A 25,020-nucleotide genomic window follows, 5' to 3' on the forward strand; every position below is an offset into this window, starting at 1 on the left:
CATGAAGAATACTTTAAATACTTGTCACATTAAAATTTTCGAATAATCGCAATTGTTCAGCGTAAAACTGTAATGAGAATCAATTTTTTTATTATTTATAGCGGTGCATTACTAGTTGCTTGTTGCAAAATACATAGTTTGTACATAAATAAATTGTAATTTTTTACCAACAAATGTATATTTATATAATAAATTATATGCTAACTATAAAACCAACTTTTAATTATTTTTCTACTGATTTACTTTTGGGGCAATAAACCATGTTGCACTTCCTCCTTCTTGAGCTGACGTTTCAGGGAGCCTAGCAGTATCCATCATCAGGGTAGTTGTGCGATGTGAAATTTTTCCCTATTTATGCGATTATATTATTTTTAATTTAATTCATTTTACGGCATATTTTTTTTTAAATTTCATTTGTTTGGAATTAAAGTTAATGGATGTTCTCAATATGAAGCCTAGAGTTTTCATACCCTTGTTCACAATTTGGTGGATGTGACTAGCGAAGTTCAGTTTTCCATCCAAAATGATACCAAGATCTCTCATTTCTGTGACTCTTTCTAATCCCCTGTTATTAATGGATATTCAAATAAAACAGGAGATTTATTTCGGTAGAAAGTCAATTTTTTGAACTTTTCTACATTAAAGAATAGATTATTTTGTATGCACCAATCTTTAAACTAACAATATTTGAATGTAGTATTTGACAATGATTTTCATCAGTAATTTTTTGTATAGCTTGATGTCATCAGCAAGGAGCAATACTTCAACATCTTCGAAGCAATTTGTTATATCATTGATGAAAATGAGGAATAAAACCGGACATGCGGTAAGCCACTAGTAGCCACTGGTTCAACAAGATATACAGGGTGTCCAGGGATAAAACATGCTAACTTCGGGGGGTGATTCTACACGATTTTAGAAGTAAAAAAGATAAATAAATTTTTCGAAATTCCAATGTTTAAAGGTAGTTTTTAGGTTAAAAAGTTGAATTTTATTTATGCGAAAATAAATAATCTTAGAAAATAAACAAAGTAATTTTGAAAAAATGTTAATTTATATTTTTTACTTCTACCATCATGTAGAATCACCTCCCGAAGTTAGCGCACTTTACCCCCGGACACCCTGTATAAATACACACATACACTTTAAAATTCAGAACAAGGTAAAAACTCAAATAACTACAAGATTGGTAGAAATTTATTTTATTTATTGTCCAATGGAATAAAACATAAATACGTAATTTTTCCCATACTTCTTAGGTGAGCACCATCAGTTAAATAATAAAGATTGAACTGTGTACCCAAGTAATTTAAAAAAAAAAACAAAAATTAAATAAATTTTATAAAAATACAGATATAACATCAAAATTTAACTGTACTGACCAAAGCAATAATTTAAGAAAAAAATAATTTAGTACTCTCTCAGTAATCTGCCGTTATCTCCAAATAGTCTAAAACAAAGTCGCTATCTGCGTCTGTCTGTGCGTTTAGTTCTTTTAAACTGTATTACGGATTTTGATAGGATTTTCACGATCATTTATAGAATTTCTTTCATAAGGTTTATATACATATAATACATGCATATTATGTTTATAGAAAGTAGAGAAAGTCGACATTTTGTAATCAAGTAAATATATTTTCAGGCGCTTACATTGCTAACACTGGCTAAACCTTATGAGATAAATCAAAATAATGTACTACGGAATTGTACATCTAAAAAGATCTACAGAAAAGCCCGCGATAGTATATGTCTACTTTCTAAGGATAACCGTCGAGTACACGTCAGCTAGTTTTTACTATTTGAAAACACAGCATAAAGCTCTTTAAAAGTAGGCAATACACAATCGGTTATGATACCTCCGTTTAGCTTGCTTGAGCTGACCATTTTACCACCAGGGTTCATTATTTTTGTTTTATGACATTTCGGTTAGTTAGAGGTGTATTCTAGCAACTGTCGCAAGTATTTCTTTCAGTTTCGTTCTGCCACATTGTTTGTTCAACCTCTGGAAAACCTTTCATGCACCAAAGAATTTTTTCCCACCAACAAACCGTTTGTGCGCTGCTGGAATTGGAATTTCCCCCTAGCTGGAATTTTTTGATATGCGATTTAAACTTGTATGGCATGAGAAGGTGCATACATTTTTTTAACAGAATCGTTTATGCTTGAAACACTTTAGAGTTCATTTTTATTTCACTTTATATTTCACTCAAAAAGGGTCTGGTGTTCCAAAGGTTAAACTTGTTTACAAAATGGAGTCTTCTAGCAAGAAAAATGACAACTTTAACCTGTTGAAGGCCGAAGCATAAAACAGAAAAATATTTTTTAAGCTTTCAGAGAGGTACAATTCAGAAAAATCAAAAAGGTTTTATTAGCCCAAGCGAGGCCGATTTTGTTTTCATACATCTTTCGATGCACTAAGGTCAAAATCGCATCGCAAATTATACTAAAAAGGAAAATATTAGAATGCTCGCATGTTCTCCAGAGACCCATCGGCATTCCACTGGTTAAACCGAAAAATGAAAATTTACAAAAGATCGACAGCGATGCTTGGTTGTTTTTACAAAATACCTGTTTTCTTTTCGAGCATATTTAAATGCATACTATACTATATGTAATCTGCCACTTTCAATAATATTGAACAAATGCCCACTTTTTGGGGTGACAGATTAGTGAGAGAGTTCTGTAAGGAAAATAATATATTAAACAAATTTATGAAGGACGGAATACAATAAATAATATTTAATTATACATATAACAATGTCCCTAACCACATTTTTAAAACGATCCTTGTGTAGCCCATAAACTTAACAATCAACATCACATCACTAAACTAGCAATGCCTGAATATTAAATGATAAATTCATGTCATGAAAAATTACTTAAAACATTTACGGTGCAATAAAAATTAAAATGCAAATGGTAGTGATATTTTTTAAATGGAGTCATTTCTCACGCTTAAGCAATAAACATACAACACTAAATCCACAAAATTGGTCGAGTCATAATAATTTGTAAATCAATGTTAAAACTATTCAATCAATACTTCAACAATACCTAAATATATAATTTTAGCAACATATATATTTTTCTAAATTAACACATATTTTTTAAAGTTTAAAACTGACTTCTCCGAGAAGACACACATTTTTTAAATTACACATTTAAAGTTGTCGATATATTATAAAGCATTCTTGAGTTCAAGCTCGTTTAAAAAATATTGTATAATAAATTACACATTTAAAGTTGTTGATATATTATAAAGCATTCTTGAGTTCAAGCTCATTTAAAAAATATTGTATAATAATACTTTTATATTTTTACCATAAAAGGTACCTAAAATATTATTATATGTATTTAAATCTCGCTTCTATGTATCTTTTATTATTTAGCAATATGTATGTATACCTACATAATCTGTAGTATTAAAAATACAATCCTCATAAATTGTAACAAATACTCTACAAAACAACGGCGATTGTCATATGTCACAAGCATAAAAAGGGTTCTTTGCACAAAAAGCCACAAAGGTGACGAAACGATGATTTACTAACATAAAAACTTGAATATATTATATAATTATAGATTTTAAATGAAAACATACAAATAAAATAAATTCAATCAATGCAAATTCAACTCCATGCAAGTCACTTTTTAAAATACGATCACACAGAATCCAAAAGTCCTAATCTAATCAGATGTCCAATTTAATATCACGCTTTATCTAAAACTTTAGTATTGTAACTTTCGTTTGTTCTCCACGCATTTATACGTGTATTAGGCACATTGGGGATTTGCTGTTACTTTATATATGGTTCTACTCCCTTGCAAAGGGTGAATATAAAATAAAGAATAACTTGGTCACATCATGAGGAGGCAACGAAAATACAGGATTACACAACTGATAATCCAGGGATGGAAAATGTGGTAAATGAAGAAACACACTTTGAAACATACGCAAATGGTACAAATGTAGTTCCACTGAGTTACTTCGATTGCCATGATGATGGTCAACCTACGATTAGAGAGCAAACTAGAAGAATATTAATAATAGAATTTCAAAATAAGAGGAACGGCAGCGCGGCATTTTTCATATAAAATTTAAATTTGGATTTCAGATCAAAATATCCAACCAAACTTGAAATTTTTTTTAAATCAAAAGCTATAACAAATACCTTGTATGGATATTTCCTATTTTATTTTTTTTAATGTTTTAAATTATGAAATCTAGTCAATAAAGTATTAGATTTTTCATGATTTTAAAAAGAACTTTGGCATTTGTAGTTAACAGTAATTACTAAAAAAAAAAACCTAATTAACCTACTATGTCAATATAATGAAATATAATATTTTTTTTAATCATCAAAGAATAGTTTTTGGGTGGAAATTAAAATTTTTATATGACAAATTTGTGTGCCAAAGTAAAATGGTAATTACGTCTTTTGTAATTTAAATTTAAGCCCATCGAAACGAATTTTAAAATAATTTTGTACATGTACATTGTAGGTGAGAAAAAATACTCAAATAATTGCCAAGTTGTATGTAAAATCATGAAAAATCGAATTAATGACCTGTACTTCATAATTTATAACATAAATAAATAAAATAGCACTAGATATTTGCTATACCTTTTGTTTAAAAAGATCTTTATTCAGTTTGGTTAAGTATTTTGGCTACAAATCCAAATTTAAGTTTTGTATGAAAAAGCCAGGTCAGCTCTTCCTCTTAACGATGGTGATGAACTTGCGATCATTTAAATAATCCAAATGAAATAGAAATCACGAAATATAGCGTGACCGTGAAATCACTGTCTTTGGACAGCTATCGCCACCCCCATTCCTCCTCCTATGCAGAGGGATGCAATTCCTTTGTGGCCGTTGGTCCTCTCCAAGGCGTGGAGCAGTGTTACCAGCACACGGCAACCTGTCAAACAAATACCTATTAGAAATATAGCTCTACATCTTTGCAGCTCTTTACTCAAAATTCCATACCCACACTAGAAAAATATTGCATAATTTAGTTTCCATTCTGAATGTTAGTTTCTCACAAGGACGATGCTGAGAGTATCTACCAGCTGCTTGAATACATACATACAATACATATATTTTTTTCCACTTAAGGCGATGCCATACGTAGTAATGCAAAATTTTGGTTTGAAAATTTGGTCGCCTAGAAATGTTTCAGATGCTTTAATTAAATACCGCGAGTATAATACATCTTGGCCTTTGAAATAATCGAGTATTTTTTACATAAGTCTTTTTATAAGCCCAGAAAAAAATAATTTGTAAGGCCTATGAAAACTGCTTTAAAGTTCAAAATTTCCTACTTACGAACCCATTTTCGGTTATGGTTTTATTGTATAATGTGGCAAATTAAGTTATTTATAAAATGATCAGAAAACATTTAAATATTTATGCCTGAACATCCACAAAATAAAATAAAAGGCACTTTTTGGCCATTTTTTTTCTTGCCTAAATCAAAACAGCTGGTTGGTGTTATGCGGGAATTTAAGCCTTATCGCCATCTACATAAGGAGTGTTATTGATGGCGGCTCGATTCAAAATATTACACGACGTATGGCATCGCCTTAAAGTTTTTTACCAGGTCTCTTCAAAAAACCTTTTAAAAGAAAGTTTCACTGTATATTTAATATTAAAAATATATAATGTTCTTACCCGAAGCACCGATTGGGTGACCTAGTGCCACAGCTCCTCCCTGAATGTTAACCTTCTTGGGGTCAACTCCAAGTTCCCTGACGACGGCCAGCGACTGGACTGCAAAAGCCTCGTTCAGCTCAAATAGATCCACCTCATCCAAACTCCAACCAGCCTTGGCGGCCTAGAAACAACACACGAAATAGGTTTTATTTATTTATATATTGATAAAATTTCACAGTTTAAAAAAAATCCTCTGAATTTCATTAAAGAAAATATATTAATTTTGAACAATGTTGCTGAAGGGAATGTAGGTTGTTTTTTCAAAATTACTTTAATAATTAGTCGTTGTACCAAATCGTAGGAAAATCTTATTATATGGTTACATTGGTTAATAATACCGCCGCCCTGGGAACCATTTACTGTGAACTGTGACTTAGCAAGGGTGCCCGGGTTTATGGGGTGAGACTTGTCTAGATCTTGCCGGCTGATGCGTCTGCTTATCACTGAGACACTGATTGATGGAGGCCTTTTGAACTCTCCAGCAGGACTCTCGATCCATCGCCTTGGTGTCAAGCCACTCCTGTCACTCCTGGACCAACTGACCCCGAGATACCTAAGAATACCTTTTTCCTTCCCAGAACTTCCTTTCTTGAAAGAAAGACCCTCCGCATAGCATCCCATAAGATGACATAGACCCTGAGGGAAATTATTTTCCTCAGGGCTTCATGTGTGGAATTAAAATTTAAAAAAAAATAAGGAATAACAATAGGGAATTCTCGTGCATTTTGTAAATAATTTATTTCAATAAAGATAATTATTTTATTATGTGCCTCTTTTTTTTCTTTTTTTTTAAATGCATTTTCAATTTTTTGTAGTTGTTTTAAATATTGCGTGCTATTTCGGCTCTGAAAACGGTCATGCGCCATTTTGACCGCTACGTCACAAGTGCTACGTCACACCTTTGCCGCTGCCGCCGCCATCGGTTTGCAGGATCTACTTGGGCCGGTCAACAGTGACGTCATCGTTCGCCCATGAACGCTTGATCAATCACCGGGCGTTTTTAGCTGCATTGAAATATTTCATTCGCGCCTGTTTTTAAAGTCATTATAACTTTAATAAATGATTTTTGAAAATCATAAAAACTATGTATTCTTGTGTCTGAAGTGTTTCTACATGTGAATAATTAATAATAAGTGATTTTTTGGTGTGAAGAGAATTCCCTATTATAATTAGGTAAAGAAATAAAGTGCTGGCAGATGAAGACATTTCTGGATGAAGTAACTCCGAGAATGTTATAGCTGTGGTAAGACATTAAATTTTAATGCCACTAGATCACTCTCTGTACTCTCTCTATAAGATCTATATCTTTCACAAAATATGGACTCCATATTCAAAAAGAAAGCATAGTCCAGGAGAGGTTGCACAAATATATTTTAAAATTATTTTTAATATATTTTTAACATCAAGTGCGGTGTTAGGTCAATGAAGGCTTTACTGACTAAACATATTATCGTTTGCTCTTTTGACAATCCCAGCGATATGCGGTTCCCATTTCAAGTCTTCTGATATGGTAATTCTATATTGTGTTGAGTTGCGGCTCACCACAATATGTAATTAAATATTCAATGCGAAATTCAATCTCTCACATTTACAAAGATGCACAAAGCTAGCAGGTAAAATGTTCATGCTGATAATATAACAATCACATATTGTACAGGGTTTTCCAATAAGAGGCGTTATTTTGATATTCAATTGTAAAAGATCAATGGTTTCGTTGCTTGTGTGGCACGTAGCGCCGTCTTGTTGAAAGTAAACACTGTCCATATCAATACCATCCAATTCCGGCCATAAAAAATCATTAATCATCTCTCGATAGCGCAATCCATTCACCGTAACTGTTGCTCCAGCCTCATTTTCGAAAAGTAAGGTCCACATACACCTCAGCACAGGTTCTCCTAGTGAGGTGTTCACGAAACATACAATATTAATCACATACAGTTTCACCTTCTCAAACCTACCTTACACAAAACATATTATAGTTATAAGTTTGAAATGTATCATGTACAAATATAAATAATTATGTGAACACTGTAAATATTATATAGAAATAAATAAAAATAAAAATTTAAAAAATGACTCCGCCGGACCATAAACCGAACCAAACAGTCACACAGGATAGAGAGGCTTTTCAACAATAACTCTTGGGTTTTCCGAGCCAAAGATGCGACAATTTTGCTTGTTGACGAAGCCACCGAGGTGGAAATGGCCCTCATCACTCAAGATGATTTGCATTTGATTCACTCAAGTGAATTTTTCATAATTTCAATGCGTTTTTGAAGCGTGTATAGTTCCATTTTTATTAATGGCGTAGTTTCTACTTGTCAAATGTCAAAAAATGACAGCTTCAAAAGTAACATCTACCGAAATAGCGGGCTATTCAAAATAACACCTCTTATTGGAAAACCCTGTATAAATAATAATGAATATCTTTATAAATCCATGCTTACCACCGCCCTAACTGCCGGGATAGGTCCAATGCCCATAATGAGTGGGTCCACCCCCACCTGGGATATTGCCTTTATGGAGGCCATAACAGTTAGCCCCTTGAGCTCGGCTATCTTGGAGTTCATCAGCACCACGGCGGCTGCTCCATCGTTCACTCCAGATGCGTTTCCAGCCGTAACTGTACCTTCCTGTCGGGAAGACAAACATTAATTAATTATTGAAAGGGCCAATAGAAAAACATAATAAAAAATGTTATATTGGCTTTTAGTGCATTTGTGCGGTGGAAAAAATTATGAATTTTTATGTGTCTAGTATTTGGCTTAATGAATAAATTAAGCGGTCATATCGTCGCTGTGAAATCAAACCGGCATATCTGCAAAATGCTAGTTTTTCACCAGAGCCCTTTAAAGATTTTGCATATGATATTTTCCTTTTAACGTCCGTTTGGTTCACCTCAAAGCCACCTTATGAATGAATAAAATTTAGACGAATACTGCTTATTGAAGTAGTAGTTGCAAATAAATCGAAAATTGCTTAAATTAAGAGTAAAATGCAGATATGCCAGTATGGCTTTAAAATCACTGTAATATTTGCTTTTGTGTCATAGTGGCTTCTTCTTTTGGAACCTGTTTTAGGTATAAAAAAAAGATAATGTTGTCAATGAAAAAATAATTTATTGCTTCACAATTTATTTATAAACAATTAACATAAAACTGCTCTTCCCTTTGCTGGTAACTGGTAACAAAGTTTCCCAATCGTTTATGGAAATCTGAATAAATTGACGGTATTATCCCGGCGGTAACTAACTTTAGGATACCATTTTTCTTCTTCTCATCAATGGTCTCTTGGAATAAGCTTGCATCAAAACAGGATTCACGCTCCCATTGCCCCGTTTATTCCTTTTCTTCGCCTCCTCCCAGGCATGTGATCCGTAGGATATTTTGAAGTAAAAGTTGCCGTCGTCTTTAATTACTTTAAACTTTCGAATGTCCAAAATGGGTAAAATTACCTGGGAGTCCTTCAGAGCTTTTATATCAAAAAGTCCTCATGACTCAACTCATGAACCAGGTAAGGCTTGCCACTTTTCTTTGCCGTTTTCATGGCCATGGCGTATTGGGAAGGTAAGTATATCGGTCCGCTTCGGAGTGCTCTTTTAACTTATTTTTCAATGGTTGAGTGAGCCGAATCCACCTTGTTTTGGGTGTGGCCCTTTACTAAAAATTTGTGAGTGATATATTTTTTAATGTTGTAACAGCATATTTGTACATTGCCATCATAAAGTTATTTTTGTTGTTGTCCACAACAATTATCGTTGTAAAAGACAACGTCTATTGGACAGTCAGCTTTGTCATTTAAGGCGAAATAGGTAGACTTGACCTGAAATTTGGCATTTTTGAGGCCACTTTTAGACGTATGGACACTTTTCTAGAAAAAAACACAAATTGATTTCGAAAGATCGTTATTTTATCTTGTAAAGTAAGATGTAAAATTTTGAAAAATGATATTATTTTCATATCATAATAAAGTGTTACCGTTGGACGATGCGCAGATTTGTTGCATTTTCAAAGGTGAAGTTGTATTATACAGCAAATATTTCAAATCATTGAATAATAATGTATAAACAATCAATAAATTATCTATCATATGTATGTATAAGAATTTTGTTTTTATTTCAAATAAAATTACTAATAAATAAATCCGAGCACGCGTTTTGTGACGAAAATCCCTCAATTGGACTATTTATTTATGGTCTTACAAATTGGTATAGTTCAGATTTTTTTAGAAAAATAATTTACCAAGACATAATTGAAACATTAGAAATAATTTATGACCAAAAAATATATTCTTAAAGTATATAATAGTAATTAATTTCGATTCGCGTTTGTTGTTTGTGTCTTGCCCCGGCGCAAGCCGAAATTTTATCATTCCCCGCTGCGACAGGGCGGCGAGCAGACGTCTATTCCACGCCAGTCTACTTGATAACATTTTAAAGAAATTCCTCGCTTAAAAATGAGGAGGAAAATACCCTCGAAAAAAAGTTTTATTAGATAGCACAAATTACGACATCAAAAACGTACGTGGGAGATATATTTTCAGAAAAAACAAAGGTTAGTGATATTTAATTATCCGTGTACATTGTTCGTACTTATATGCTACAGGGTCGTTCGAAAGAATCAGTCAGAATAAGCACATATTTTTATAACATTTGGCGATAATTTTGTGTTGTTTAATTTCCAGGGAAAAGAATCAACTATGGACAGGAGTTTATGTCTGTTATCGTTTTTTCATGTATAAATGTTAAAACTTATGCCAAAGTACGTGAAACTGTTTGTGATTGGTAGTCAAAAAGTGACACGAACAAAATGAATTTCGATTCGTGATGTGCGATTCAAATCATTTTTTTGTTCATAATTTCTATTTTATTGTCCAATTCACTATTACATTGGTATAATTCAACATATTTAATGTTTTTTGTGTTACTTTTTGTCAGTTTCATAATGTCATATTGTGAATTGAGCTTCTTGTTTTAGGAAAAAAAAACAAGGTTATTTTTGACATACAAACCTATGATTTTTACTCGTGAATTTAATAACATTTCGAAAATTAGACGAGTCAGGTCGCTCCGTTAATCATGAAAACAAATACATGAAAGCGATACAATATTATGCAATCGCATAACTACATATGTAGGTAAGTACCGTAGAAAATAGTTGGAAATAAAACCTAGTTTTAATATATAAATTACTTCAGTTGTAAGGAATAAACCCTCTTTTCAATGTCATACATATCAAATCAAGTAATACTTTGAAGATAAGTATTAGAAATAAAACTTACCGGTAATACCTTTCGGACAAACGAATAAATAAGTAAAACAAAAGATTTTTACTCACCTTTGGAAAACTCGTGTAAAATATTAAAAAAAAAAACAAATTAAACAAATATTTGAAATTTTTTTAAATGTATATTTATATACCTACATATTTTATATCTACCATGTCAACAAACTGCATTTGTATTTATTTATGTTTACGCACTCCGACGTATAATTTACAAATATGTATGTAACTACTTATAAGGAAGAAAGCTACAACCAAGAATTAAACAACAATAATTGTTATTTCATCGGAACCATGCTGTAGTTTTCACTGCCGCGCGAGTGGACGGCTCGCAGCGGAATGAATTCGGTATTTCTGTCTCGGTCTAAAAAAACGTCCGATCGCGAGATCGTCTTTTAACGATATTTGAATTCTCGTCCGCTGGTTAAATCGCCTTAAATGTTGCAGTCATTTCAGCACACAGCTCCCAATCTCAATAACGCTTCTTTTTCCCTGTGTTGGTTCACTCTTCCACGGGTTTCAGACCCGTATTCCTCACCGCAGTTTCGCATCTTTCAGTTTGCTAAAGTTTTTTTTATTAAATTTGCCTATTTTAATTTATTTTTTTAACCGGTAGAAATTTTACCCGGGTCAGACATTTTGGCATATATGCCGGTTTATTTTAGTTGAGGCTGCTATAAACGCTTTTGTTAAGTGCAAACCGGATTATCTGCCAATAAGTCATATCTGGGTAATAATAAAAATGTACTATTGTGAGATAATTCAGTTTTACTTACATGATGGACGCATTTCCCCCTTGAAAGTTTTGAAGCAACTGGCGTATTGCGGAATAGGTCTGTCTTCTGCTAAAAAAAATGGCGATTCCCGCGTAAATGCATACCGGCCCAATGCCATCTGACAGATTTTTATTCAACTATATGACATGCCGGTTCGACGTAAGAATAGAAGGGAAAAAATAAATTTTTTGACACCAATAACTCAAAAGCTCCATTTTTGCACATATGCCGGTTTGATTTAACAGCGACGATATGGTTATTTAATTGGTAACCTAACCAACGTCGGCTAAAGCCTGCAGCTTAGCCATTCTTTGTGAAAGTCACGTAGTAAGATGATGAATTAATTTGCAGTTTTTCCTACTGCCTACCCTGATGGCATGCCACTGCTAGGTAAATGGATTGTTATTCGAATAATCTATGCTGTAGCTGTTATGTTTTCTCGTTTCTAAATCAAAATGATCAGGAATGAAAAAAGAGTTTCTAATAGTAAATTAGCTTTCAACAACATTTCATCAATAAGAACCCAGAAATTTAAGAATAGACTTTCAATTAACAAGACCAGTTTCAGGGTGCTGAGAGCATCTTCAAACTGGTACAATTTAGACGAAAGCGAGGATTTTTGAAGGAGAATTCAAGGAGAAGCAAGCATCTGGATCAGGGCTAAATAATAAAAATGATGTATAGATTTCGATTGGAAACTATTGAAAATGTTACATAAAAGTTTAAAAAATAAATACTATAAATATTTATATATATAAATCTACTACTAGTATGAGAACCAAACTTTTGTAGCATTATTATATAATACTATGTAGTAGTTCTGTGAACAGAAAACTTTGCGTAATGTTGATTACTCAGTCTTGACAGCACGCAATACTCATGCGCTCTGGCGGAATAAAAAGGAACTATCAAATACGGCTACCATCTAGACAGGATTGACGAGACACGAAACATACAAACAAATTTACAGACAGACAAAATGCAAAGTGGTAGAGTAAAACAGTTCCATGATAACTCAACACAGTGATAATTCAACAGACCTATAAAAAGTCATTAGAAAAGATGAAAAAACTAACATATGGACCTAACCTAAGTAACCTACTTTAGTTTATAGTTTATATTTGTACTTTCCTGATGAAGGTTGAGTTCAACCGAAACCGGTCGACGTATATAAATGTAATAAAGTGGTTTAAAACAAAGATATTCTTTCATTTGTGTAATAATGTCAAGCCACAAAGTGTTTGCTTCCTTCGATAATTTAACCTACTTTATCTAGTTTTTATTTCATCACTTTTCATGACATTATATCACTTTTGAAAGATGTGTTGAATTGTCATTTTAATGATTAGCCAGTCACCGAGTAAAACAGAACTTCGCTACACTCATTCAATAAATATTTTTATTAAGCTTTCAATTGTTTAATCCATTTCAAAATACATATTCAACAATTTTACCTTATCAAAGCATGGTCTGAGTTTGGACAAGGTCTCCATTGTTGTTCCGTGTTTCGGGTATTCATCTTCAGAAACCGTGACTGGTCCTTTCCTGGATGGGATGATAACGGGAATAATTTCTTTGGAGAAGTGTCCGGCCTTCTGCGCTGCCTCCGCTTTGTTTTGGGATTCTGCGGCAGATTCGTCCTGGTCTCGCCGGGATATGTTGTACTTCTTGCCGATATTTTCAGCTTTAGATTAAAAGAATCATTGATAATAATTTATGAAACAACAAAGTAAAAGGCAACAAAATTAGGTGAGGATCTATCGTTTTGATTAAACACCCACTTGAATCTCTATCCCAGTTTTAAGAGAATTTAAAATATCACCTAACAAGCAATAAAGATGTAGACCGATGAAAGGTTCAAAACACACAGCTTGAAATTCGGGTAGATACTTTCTAGTTTTATTATTTTCCTTCTTATTTGAATGTGTTCTATTTTTAAATTGAAATAAAGCAAATAATTTACTTTTGAGAGGTGGATTATTGGTGGGAAAACACAGTTTAAGAGGGAAAAGAGACGGAAAAAGTGAGGTTAGTTAAATGTGAGAGATCGGTGGATTGAGTGTAAATTGAGGAAAATAAACAGAAAGAACAAAGAAAACTTGGCATTATTATAGTCAATGGAAGCGTGCAAGTACTGAAAATTAACTGAAATAATATTAATATAATACCTGTGATTCCCATGTGAATATCGTGCATGGCATCCGTTAGACCATCACACAGCATTGTGTCTGACAGTTGACAGTGTCCTGTCTTAACTCCCGACCTCATGAACACGACGTGAGTTGATAAACTCATAGACTCCTGACCCCCGCAGACCACTATGTCAGAGCCGCATAACACTGATTGGTAGCCGAGACAGACAGACCTGAAAAAATATTACATAATTAATACACCAGCACAAAACAAAATCACAAAACCAAATACACTTATCGTCATCTACTTACACAACTAAATTTGGAATTAACTCCTTACAATACATTGCGCAGAAGCAATATAACGCATTACCTAGTAATCTAAAACATCCGGCAATGAACAAAAGAACATTGGCAAAAGCTCTTAAAAGCTATTTCCTCAGCAGTTTTATTAATGACTGACATATTCTTTCTTTGGAACTCCAAAATAACTTCTGCGTTTATTTATTTTAATGTACATATTTATGTTGTCTTGTCTTTAATCTAATGTTGTCTTTCCCCAAATGAGTTTTGTAAACTCACTGGGAATAATACATTATAAATTTGTTATCATTTTGTAATATATTATCTTGTAATAAATAAATAAATAATATAATATCAAGAACCTAAAAGGCCCTGGACGGAGCTATTCGAGAACAATTTGAAGCTTCAGGGAGAGGGGGAATATGTATGAAAATGCCAAAACCTCCTTAAAAATTTTAATGACATATCCCATTCCCTGTCTCATCAAACATCCAAAAAAAATATTAGTCAATAATAATTGCATCACAATAGTTAATTTTACACCACTTTGCAGACAAATCATTTCAAAAGTTTGTCATACAAGATGGCTGACAGGCAACCTCTACTCGCCCTAACTTTGGCTTCAATTTCATTCATACAAAATCGCATTAATGCTCTGTCCAGGGTGCACATTCGCAAATACCCGACACATTATCCATTCGGGATATTTCGACAACACTCGGGCACCTGACATCTTCGTCAGCTATTTACCTCCCTCTTAATCAGTATTGTTTTATAAACTGAAGTGCAAACCGAACCACGAATTATGCGAAAGGAACGAAGCAACCGTAAACGGCATTTTGCGCGTAACTACTCTTGCGGTCGTTTCTATCCTTTCTCATAATTCGTGGTTCAGCTTCTGTTCGCAAATGTATATATTTTTTTTCTTTTTAAAAGAATGACAAACATTACCGGGTTACGAATAACCTGACAATATTTGAAAATCTCCTACTACCACCACAGTAAGCGGAAAAATGTTGCTTGTGTTGTGATGGAGGACTTAGCCAGTCGAGGAATTGAACACACTACGCCTGGGTGGGACCCAAGCACGATGTCACCTCGGCCACCGACCGAGCATTAGGTTAAACAAACGTTGCTTGTTTAATAAATTACTGCGGTCAATCGAAACGAAAATAAGTGATTAATTACCTACTATTTTTATTAAAATAGGCATTCAGTCTTAGTGAATTTCGTTAAAAAATAGCACAACCTTTAACATGTGAAACGCCGATGGGTCTCTGGGGAACATTCGAGCATTCTAATATGATTCTTATTAGATTAATTTGCGATGCGATTTTGACCTAAATGCTTTGAAAAATATATGAAAACAAAATCAGCATTATTTGGGCTAATAAAATGATAGCTTCTGTTTTATGCTCCGGCCTTCAGCAGGTTAAAACAATACTGATTAAGAGAGAGGTAAATAGCTGACGAATCGTCATGAGATGTCGGGCATTTACCGAGCGCCCGAGTGCTGCCCAAATATCGTGAATGGATAATGCTAGCTGGTATTTACGACTATACGACATACGTCCAGGGCATTATAGGTTTTACTTACCTACATAATATTATGATTCGCTTGTACTACAAAAGCAATTGCGACTGCACTCCAATTTAATTTATCAGTTTCCTTTCAAACTCGACTACAAAGAAAGCGTAAGGCGCTTTGCTTGTTAAACCTATTCAATTTATCTTTCTTTTTATTAAGTTCTTCAAGGATTTTGGTTTTTATTATTATAACAGCTATTTCGGCTTTCAATGCCATTTTCAATCTGTGGTCATAACACGTTTAGAGGACTTATTTGAAATGGCCGAAAATGGCCTTGAATGCAGAAACATCTGCAGAAGCATCAATTAGCATAGCAACATTAAAAACTAGAGCTAACCAATGATGTAATGATTGTTAACTATTTCCTCATACATTAATATCAAAAACAACATAATATTTTGGTGACATAATTTAATAGCAGTGTAACTAAACACATTTCGGCCGAGTATTTTTTGCCCTGGCGCTAAGCTGACTCCGGGCGAAAATAAAGGTCCCGCGCGAATTTCTTTAGTTTGTTTTAAATCGCTATATCTTCGAAAATAATTAAAATATATTAATAAAAATTTCTACGTAATAACTTAGCATACCCAAGCTATAAAATTGCTGAACGAAAATCGAATATTATTTGAAATTCAACTCAATTAACCTTGTAATATTTTTATTACGGTCCGCCTGTCGGTATTTGTCCATACCTGATTTCTTTAAATACACCAGACAACTCTCGCTCGCTTGCACATAGGAGTTGAGTGGGTGCGGAACAGAGAAAGAGATTCAATGAATTATTTCAATAACAAATAATATACTATCCTTAAGTTGAAATACCGATGTAAACGAAAGGCACGAAGATAAATAATGAATAATAAAGAAGACTTGCATTACGATTCAATAATTATGTACATATAGTTGGGACCTTTATAAAGAGATTGGTATATAATAATAATATAAAAACATTGAATAATTCCGTCTTTTCTGCCATTGAAATGAGGCCGGCGCAAAAGGTAGAACTACCCTTCCCGGCATTAAGCATCAATCGACCGAACGGGTAGAACTACCTTTCCCGACCCAAGTGTGTTAATATTCCTTTTACCCTTTCAGGTAACACTCAGATATTATTTACTACCTACCGTTTTAACTAGACATCGCCCATCTTCACCCAGCAGTCAATAACAAAGTAATGCAAAATGGTAAACGAGATTGAGTATGAAATTGAGCATAACTCAAATACATATTATTTTTACGTATTATACATAATCCAGTAACATGCATCTTTTGCAACTGCGCTCACGACTTGTTTGTGGCGAGTATCAGAATTTGATAAACATTATGACGCTTTTAAACCAACTTCCAACATGTTTCGGTGAAACCTCATTGAATTCAAGATTAGTATTTTTTAACACAATGATGCATCGCAACTGATTTAACCTTCCAGCGGGCGCGTTAAGAAATTTCCCTTGAGCGGGCGCTTGTCGTAAATTTTACGTCATCGAGTTTTCTCCATGTAAGTGGTGTTTTCTTTATACAAACGTTAGGGAATTTCTTTATGGTTATGAAAAATGATAATAGGCAGTATTTAAAATTAATATAAATTTGATTTTCTTAAAAAAAAAGGAAGCAACACTCTAAACGTGTTAGTATTTCAAAACAACTTATTTAGTCAGAATCAATATTCTCATCCTTACAATTGTTGCAAACCATCTCAACTGAAGAATGGTTCTTGCATGTAAAGGACTGGCAACGGTAACACTTCATTGATGCTGAGGATCTTTTCTTATCCAGTGCACATAACCGACAAACACCGCATTTTGGAAAGCTTCTGTTTTCTTCTTCTGTTATCAGTTTAACTGCCCGACCGTAATTAACTTTGAGAAAATCACTTATATCTTGCGGTAAATGTTTGACATTTGATTTGATTTGATTTGACTCTAGCATAGCTCGAAGTTCGATGCTTACGACTAAGTGGTAAGAGTGGGGGAAGTGATATGGCGCGTTTGTCGTAAATTTTACGACAGCGCGCCCGCTGGAAGGTTAATAAATGTATATAATAGATTAATGTACTCATAGGTATATGATTAATTGTAATTGGAAATGTTGTGAAATGTTACACCTGTGCCAGGTAAAAATATGTTTTTTTTAAAACAGGTCATCTGTTAGACTTAAAAGCAACAAGCGCTATTGTTTCTCTATTTGCACAGACAGATTGAGCCACAGCAACGTATGGCAGGGTACTGATAGTAAAATAATAAATAAATAATCTCACTTGAGACCAGATCCACATAGCATGTTGATAGTGTAGGCAGGAACTGATTCAGGAATTCCCGCTTTAATGGAGGCTTGCCTTGCCGGATTTTGGCCTTGTCCTGCAGTTAAGCACTGAAACAAAATGTATTCACGGTTAATTATGCCAGGACACAGTTGTCTGGTGTTCCATCCTCTCTGCCTACCACTGACGACCAGTGTGCATAAATATGGATGGGGCAAATATATGATCCTGTCACCGAGAGTTCCAACGTAACACTTCTGTCTGTTAATGTGTCATTTATTATTTAGCTATATATATGTAAATTGATAGACTGGACCACACTTATAATACTGGTTTTAAATTAAATGATAAACTAATCGTATATAAGAATTTAAATAAATATGAACAAAGAATGTTGGACTACACGATACCTAATTGCTTAAATATGTTACCTGACGAAATTAAAAAATACACAACCAAATATTATGTTGAAGACTTGGCTCGCTGAAAGAAATAGCTTGTATTAGACTCTAATACAAATTATTTCTAAGGAACTAGCTATAACAAGCGCTTGCCGAAGTTATCCTAGTTCTTATAGTCCATATAAACTATATAAACACTTTTTATAGTTTGACAAAACAAACATGCTATTTTTTAAACGGCGCCATCTGTTGGACATAAAAGTAACAAGCGCTATTGTTTCTCTATCTGCACAGACAGACTGAGCCACAGCAACGCGTAGCGGGGTACAGCTAGTAAATAAATAAATAAAAAAGTAACATTTAAAATGGAGCTAGCAGTGATGAATGACTTTAGGTATATATTTATGATATTTAAAAAACCTAACAATAACATTAATGGTTTAATAATTGAAATAGCTATGTTACTGATTGTAGATTATGTATTCAAAATTTATCTTGTACAGTTACTTGAAGTCTGAAAATAATTTTAAAATAGCAATAAAAACTAAGCAAATGTTAATGGAAGCATTTAAGTACCTAAATAAAAAAAAGTCATGCATTAGTAAGAATGATTGTTTTTTTAATGATACGCTCAAGAACATAATATTACGATATTACCTAAGCATAAAACGCTGTTATTCTATACTGTTGCATCTAATATTTCATGTAAACCACAAAGTATTTGTATGCAACTAATACTTTGTGGTTGTTCATTATAAAAATTAAAGAAACTCACTTAGTACCTAAAACACCACTTTAGGTTCAGTATTTTCCTGAAAAAGAAACTGGCTGGAAAAATACTGAAAATAAAGTATCGTTTTACTAAGCGCATTTTATTTATTTTTATGTCATAATACATGACTTTACCCTACCCGGTTTTGTTTTAGCTGACGTACACCCGGCCGTTGCTGGGAGTTATCCTTAAGAGATAGACTAGACTAGATAGATAGACTATCGCGGACTTTTTTGGGGGCCTTTTTAAGATATACAATTCACATGTTATAAATATAATACGCATGTATTTACAGGGTGTCCGGATGTCATCAGCAAAGAGCAATACTTCAACATCTTCGAAGCAATTTGTTATATCATTGATGAAAATGAGGAATAAAACCAGACTTGCGGTAAGCCACTAGTAGCCACTGGTTCAACAAGATATACAGGGTGTCCAGGGATAAAGCGTGCTAACTTCGGGGGGTGATTCTACATGATTTTAGAAGTAGAAAAGATAAAATAACTTTTTTCGAAATTCCAACGTTTTAAGGTAGTTTTTAGGTAAAAAAGTTGAATTGTTTGTATGGGAAAATAAATATTCTTCTATGGAAAAATATTTTAATATAGGAAAAAAAGGAGAATTTTGAACAAAGTTATTTATCTTTTTTACTTCTACTACCATGTAGAATCACCTCCCGAAGTTAGTGCACTTTACCTCCGGACACCTTGTATATATATATATATATATATATAAACCTTACGGAAGAAATTATCTAAATGATGGTAAGTTTTTAGACTCTCACGGCCAAAAGCATTTTTGTTGTTTGTTTTTGGGGTGTTATGCCGTGTTGCGCTAACTCCTTCTTTAGCCGACGTTTCGGACAGCGTTGCAGTGTCCATCATCAGGGCAGATCCGGTAGATCCGAAGATGTGTAAATTTTGGTTGTCGAGTTTGTTCTTTGTTTGTTGTTTCAACTTCCGTTGGCATTTCGCACTTGGACGGGCCCCAGGCTAACATAAATACTGTGCTTTCAGAATTCGCCACAAGATGTCGCCACTTCCGTTGGCATTTCGCACTTCGACGGGCCCAGGCCACAAACAAATAAGCACAAACTCGACAACCAAAATTTACACATCTTCGGATCTACCGGATCTGCCCTGATGATGGACACTGCAACGCTGTCCGAAACGTCGGCTAAAGAAGGAGTTAGCGCAACACGGCATAACACCCCAAAAACAAACAACAAAAATATCTAAATGATAGTGAAAAGTTTTCACGCGCCCGATTTTGATAGGGTTTTCACTGAAAACCCTATCAAAATCGGGCGCGTAGTTTAGAAGAACTAAGCGCACAGGCGGATTCGGAAAGTGATTTTATTTTATACTATTTAGAGATTTTGAAATAATATACACAATATTAAATTGTAACAATGTATAATACAGAGTACACAACTGCTGACCGTGTACAAATCGCAAGTGAGCCCCACTGTTGAGTTTGGTAGCCACCTCTGGTCTAGAGCCCCAAAATACCTGAAAAAAAAACCCTTGGATTGCAATCTTTGGAGCACAGACATCAAGTTGGTATGCTGTCCTTGTTCTACCGATATTACAATGGGAGATGATCTGAGGAACTAGCGTCATTGATCCCTTCAAGACCCATGTTTCTCCCTCCCTCTTCTTAAAACTCCGAAAATAAGCATCATCCCCAAAGATCACATAGGCCCTGTCATCATTAATTAATTAAAATTATTTTCCTCAGGCCTCCTGTATGAAGTTAATCTAGTAAAAAAGAAAAATGCCAAGGATTAACTAACCAAAGGGTATCTCTGGCATAAGAGGTATTTGGCCAATTGTGTTATTTTATTCAAATGTTTGTTTGTTCAAAATCATAAATCTCCGAAAGTTCTTCATAGACTGCTTTGAAATTTTGACGCAATGTTGCATTCAAATACGCATGTGTTTGTATATACCTATATTATATAGATGACACCTGTGACATCTAGGAATATATGAAAATTTAGTCGGCGTATGTTTGTACCCCCAAAACTCGAAAAGTAGTCAACTGATATCACTGAAAATTTTAGAGTTTGTTCTTATTAGTGCCAGGAGTGTTTAGAGAGTGGTTTAAATGGTAGAAGAAGTAACAGATGTACGATGTATACTTATTACTTAACACAACATCTCTGCACCGTGATACAGAGTCGAATTAAAGTCAGTCATTGTTAATCAGTCTGTTAACAATGGATTGTCCTTTGCACGGAATCAAGTAGTTTTATCAAGTGTTGTGGGGCTCTAGCCCAGAGGTGGCTCCCAAATTCAATTGTTGGGCGTATTTGAGATTTGTACAGGGTTAGCAGCAATCAATCAAAAGATCTACGAATTAAATGGTTAAATTCAAGATCAATACATATTTATTGGGCTTCTATAGATCCCTGATACTTGAGCTGGTCTGATAATCTTACTCCAAGCAGTAATTTCGTCAATCCTTCTTATTACGCTTACCGCCCCCTTACAGCTCTCGTAAACCATTACCGCTCTCAAGGGGGCAATATCACTTTGGGAATCACTGATCTATATATTTAAATTGAGATAGTCGGAAATGGAGATAATATATTTATGAGTAGCAGAGTACTGATCTTTGAAGTGTGTGCATGTTTAATGTATTCCTTAGAAATGCTTACTTGACCTATGATGACCTCTGATATCTCTTCGCCTTTGATATTGGCTCGGTGCAAAGCTTCCTTGATAACAATAGCACCCAGATCGGATGCCTTCACTGATGAGATAGCTCCGCATAGTGAACCTAACAATAAATACATAATAATTACACAATCATTTAATAAGAAGGAAATAGATTGTATCAAATAGAAGTTTTTTTCACCAAATTCACAATAATTTTTTTTTAATGAAGAAGATAATACTAATAAATCTAAACAAAACGTGAAACAGAACAAGACACAGAAAATAAAAAGATAACGGTCACAACTAGGAATCGAACCCAGGATCTTTCGTCTGGGACAGTCTTTACCGGGACAGCCTCTTAACCACTCGACCTTTGGACCTAGTTATAAAACATCATATTTCAATTTCAGAATTTAACAATATCATCTTGCAGTTAATTTTTCCATATTTTTGGCAGCTACATATATATAAAAGGTGGCTGCCAGGTATAATGAGGCATATTAAGTTCTTTAAAAATTATCAAAAAACATTTAAATATTTGTGCCTGAACTTTGCAAAATCATACAAAAAAAAAACTTTTTGACCATGTTTTTTCTAGCATAAATCAAAACAAGCGACTAGTGTTAAGCGGAAATTTATACCTTATCGCCATCTACATAATGAGTGTTATTGTTAGTGACCCGATTCCAAATTTTCCACAATGTGCTGCATCACCTTAATACAATACTTAAAGTTTCTAACAAGAAACATAGTCCTACGTACAAATGTATTAATGTCTATAATTTAAATTACATCATTTAACCATTTTACTGGGGAAAGAACTCAGATACCGATAATGATATAAAACATACACACACAAAAGTAACATTCATAAAATAAAAGGAAAATTCATCTGCATCCTCTACTACTCATCACGTATTGATTGGCGACATTTTCACTCAAAAGTTTAAAATATTTGTCAATTAATGTATTCATTGATGTTTTAGATAACTTGTTTTCTCGCGCGAACGGAAAACTTTCTAAATTTCTCATTAGTTTAACCAAATAAATTATGTGGGTCAAATACTGGACTCATCATACAAATACAAAATTATAAATTACAAAATTAACATTTGAAATTTATCATTAAATAATTAATATTACATACCAATAGGGGTTCGAGCGGCTGACACAATCACGACATCAATATCAGACATGATTTATATTTTATTTTAAACTTCGCGGTTCTTTCAAAATGAGATATTCAGAAAATTTATATTACGCAGGTATATTAACGTAATTAATGTGATAATATAAAACCGGTCTCATATAAAACAATCAAAGTACTAAATAAAGAACTCGGTACACTAGCAATAAGCAAGAAGAGACGACGCATTCCTTGATGTAACACCGAGTAAAGAAAATATAATTTCACTATTCCACTGACATTGACAGCGCACACTTGGGATAGAGATGGTCGACCTCAGTCGCCGCCGGTTACCTTGTACAGGTGACTTTGTTGTCACTCATAAATAAACCACTCGTATCATTTTTGGAGCCGGTTCCTTTTGTTTTATTTTGTAACACTTTTAATAAAAATTTTGAAAAAACGAGAAAGTGGAGGAGGTTGCAGCCGACCCGGTAGAAATGGTCATCGCGCCCAGTTGCTGTTGATCCACCGTTACCTCCTACCCTTCCCAACTCCATTCAACCTTACAACATAACCCTATTATAAAAGCCATGGTTCCACTGAATCAATACAGAAGAGGGAAGTTGGGACTCTAGTGTAGTCTTGGGCTTAAGCCAATATATAAGCCTATATCACCACGGCTATACGGATGAACTAAGTAATTAACATTACGTCATGAACTAAGAGTAGAGATGGTCGATACTCCTTTCCCGGCGAGTTTGGTGATTTCCCAAATCCGAACCATATTCAGTTAGTTACACACGACGAATAGGTATAGTATTATTATTTAACTAGGCATCGCCATGCAATCCCATACAATCGTCAACAATAATTAATTGTCCTAATACAACGCAAAGTCTTTAGTTTCGGTTGCCTCTTTATTGTACCTTGTTTAAATTTCTACTCAGAAGATTCTCATTTCTGAGCACAAACTGCCACCTGTTTTATATTATGTTTTAGTTTTAACGTTACTGTTTTTTTCCTGTTCTGCTGTTATTGTTATTCTTTGTTTTGTCATCGCTTTGTATAAACTGTATATTTAGTGTTATATTATTAGATCTGTTTGGGGTAAGGCACATCGAGGAATAATTTAAGAACTTTACCACTAATACTAAATAACCATTTTTAAGTTTGTCATAGTAAAGCGTACTTGAAGTGAAATGACACTTAACTTAACTTATAAATGCTATTTTATAATTATAATAAAGATTATTTTTTACACAAAAGGCTTTACACAAAATACAAATCATCCATATATTATTGATTACAGTGATCACTCACCAAGAGGCGTCTATTGGTTGAGACAAGGGGCGCCAAAATTTTAATTGCGCCAGGCGCCGCTTGGCTAGGCCCGGTCATGCGTAACAGATATAATTATTTTACTCGTCTGTGATGACTGTATTGAATTGTTTGGTTATTGAATTATTTGGTCTATCTCACGAGCAATGTCGTGAGATAGACCAAACCCATTTTTATATTTATATTATATTCGTCGTGTGTAAATAACTTGATTTATAGCTTTCCAATAGTAATTGGATAAAGAGCCGGCTACTCATCCGATAACTGGAACCGCAGTGACAGTCAATTTAAGATATTACATCTCTATTAAAGTTTTGACCCAGTGGGAACCATAATAACAAAAAGATTCACACATGAAGTACATTATAATAGCGTTTAGGAAACCAATACTGATCGCTCACTTATCTCAAATAACTGATTATTTATTTTCAATGCTTTAAATTTAATAACAACACCTTCTTATATAAAAATTCTTTCAATAAAAACGTTAATTTACAACTGACAGTTTAAGTTAAATAAATTTTAATTGTTACCATTGTCGTTAGACTTGTAGAACCTTTTTTTTCTTATTATGTATTTTCAAATGAAAAATAGTGTTTTTCTTTGGAAAATCACCCTTTATTTTTCTTGACTATTCGTTACATTTTACGTTTAGTTATAAA

At 33.7% G+C, this 25,020-nt stretch overlaps 1 protein-coding gene across 1 annotated transcript; it reads right to left on the reverse strand.

The window, feature by feature from the left end:
• Positions 1 to 1,096: 1,096 nt before the first annotated feature.
• On the reverse strand, positions 1,097 to 23,317 carry Acat2 (Acetyl-CoA acetyltransferase 2). The gene is made up of 8 exons (XM_089640112.1): positions 23,039 to 23,317; positions 21,891 to 22,012; positions 18,053 to 18,165; positions 13,941 to 14,137; positions 13,227 to 13,456; positions 8,162 to 8,347; positions 5,673 to 5,835; positions 1,097 to 4,920 (listed from the first exon to the last, which is right to left on the reverse strand). The coding sequence occupies exons 1-8, from the start codon at positions 23,085 to 23,087 to the stop codon at positions 4,802 to 4,804; spliced, it is 1,179 nt and encodes a 392-aa protein (XP_089496238.1). The 5' UTR covers positions 23,088 to 23,317; the 3' UTR covers positions 1,097 to 4,801.
• Between the last annotated feature and the right edge of the window lie 1,703 nt (positions 23,318 to 25,020).

Source organism: Hesperophylax consimilis, chromosome 15 (genome assembly GCF_061612785.1).
Source record: "Hesperophylax consimilis isolate HC1 chromosome 15, BYU_Hcon_1.0, whole genome shotgun sequence".
NCBI lineage: Eukaryota > Metazoa > Arthropoda > Insecta > Trichoptera > Limnephilidae > Hesperophylax > Hesperophylax consimilis.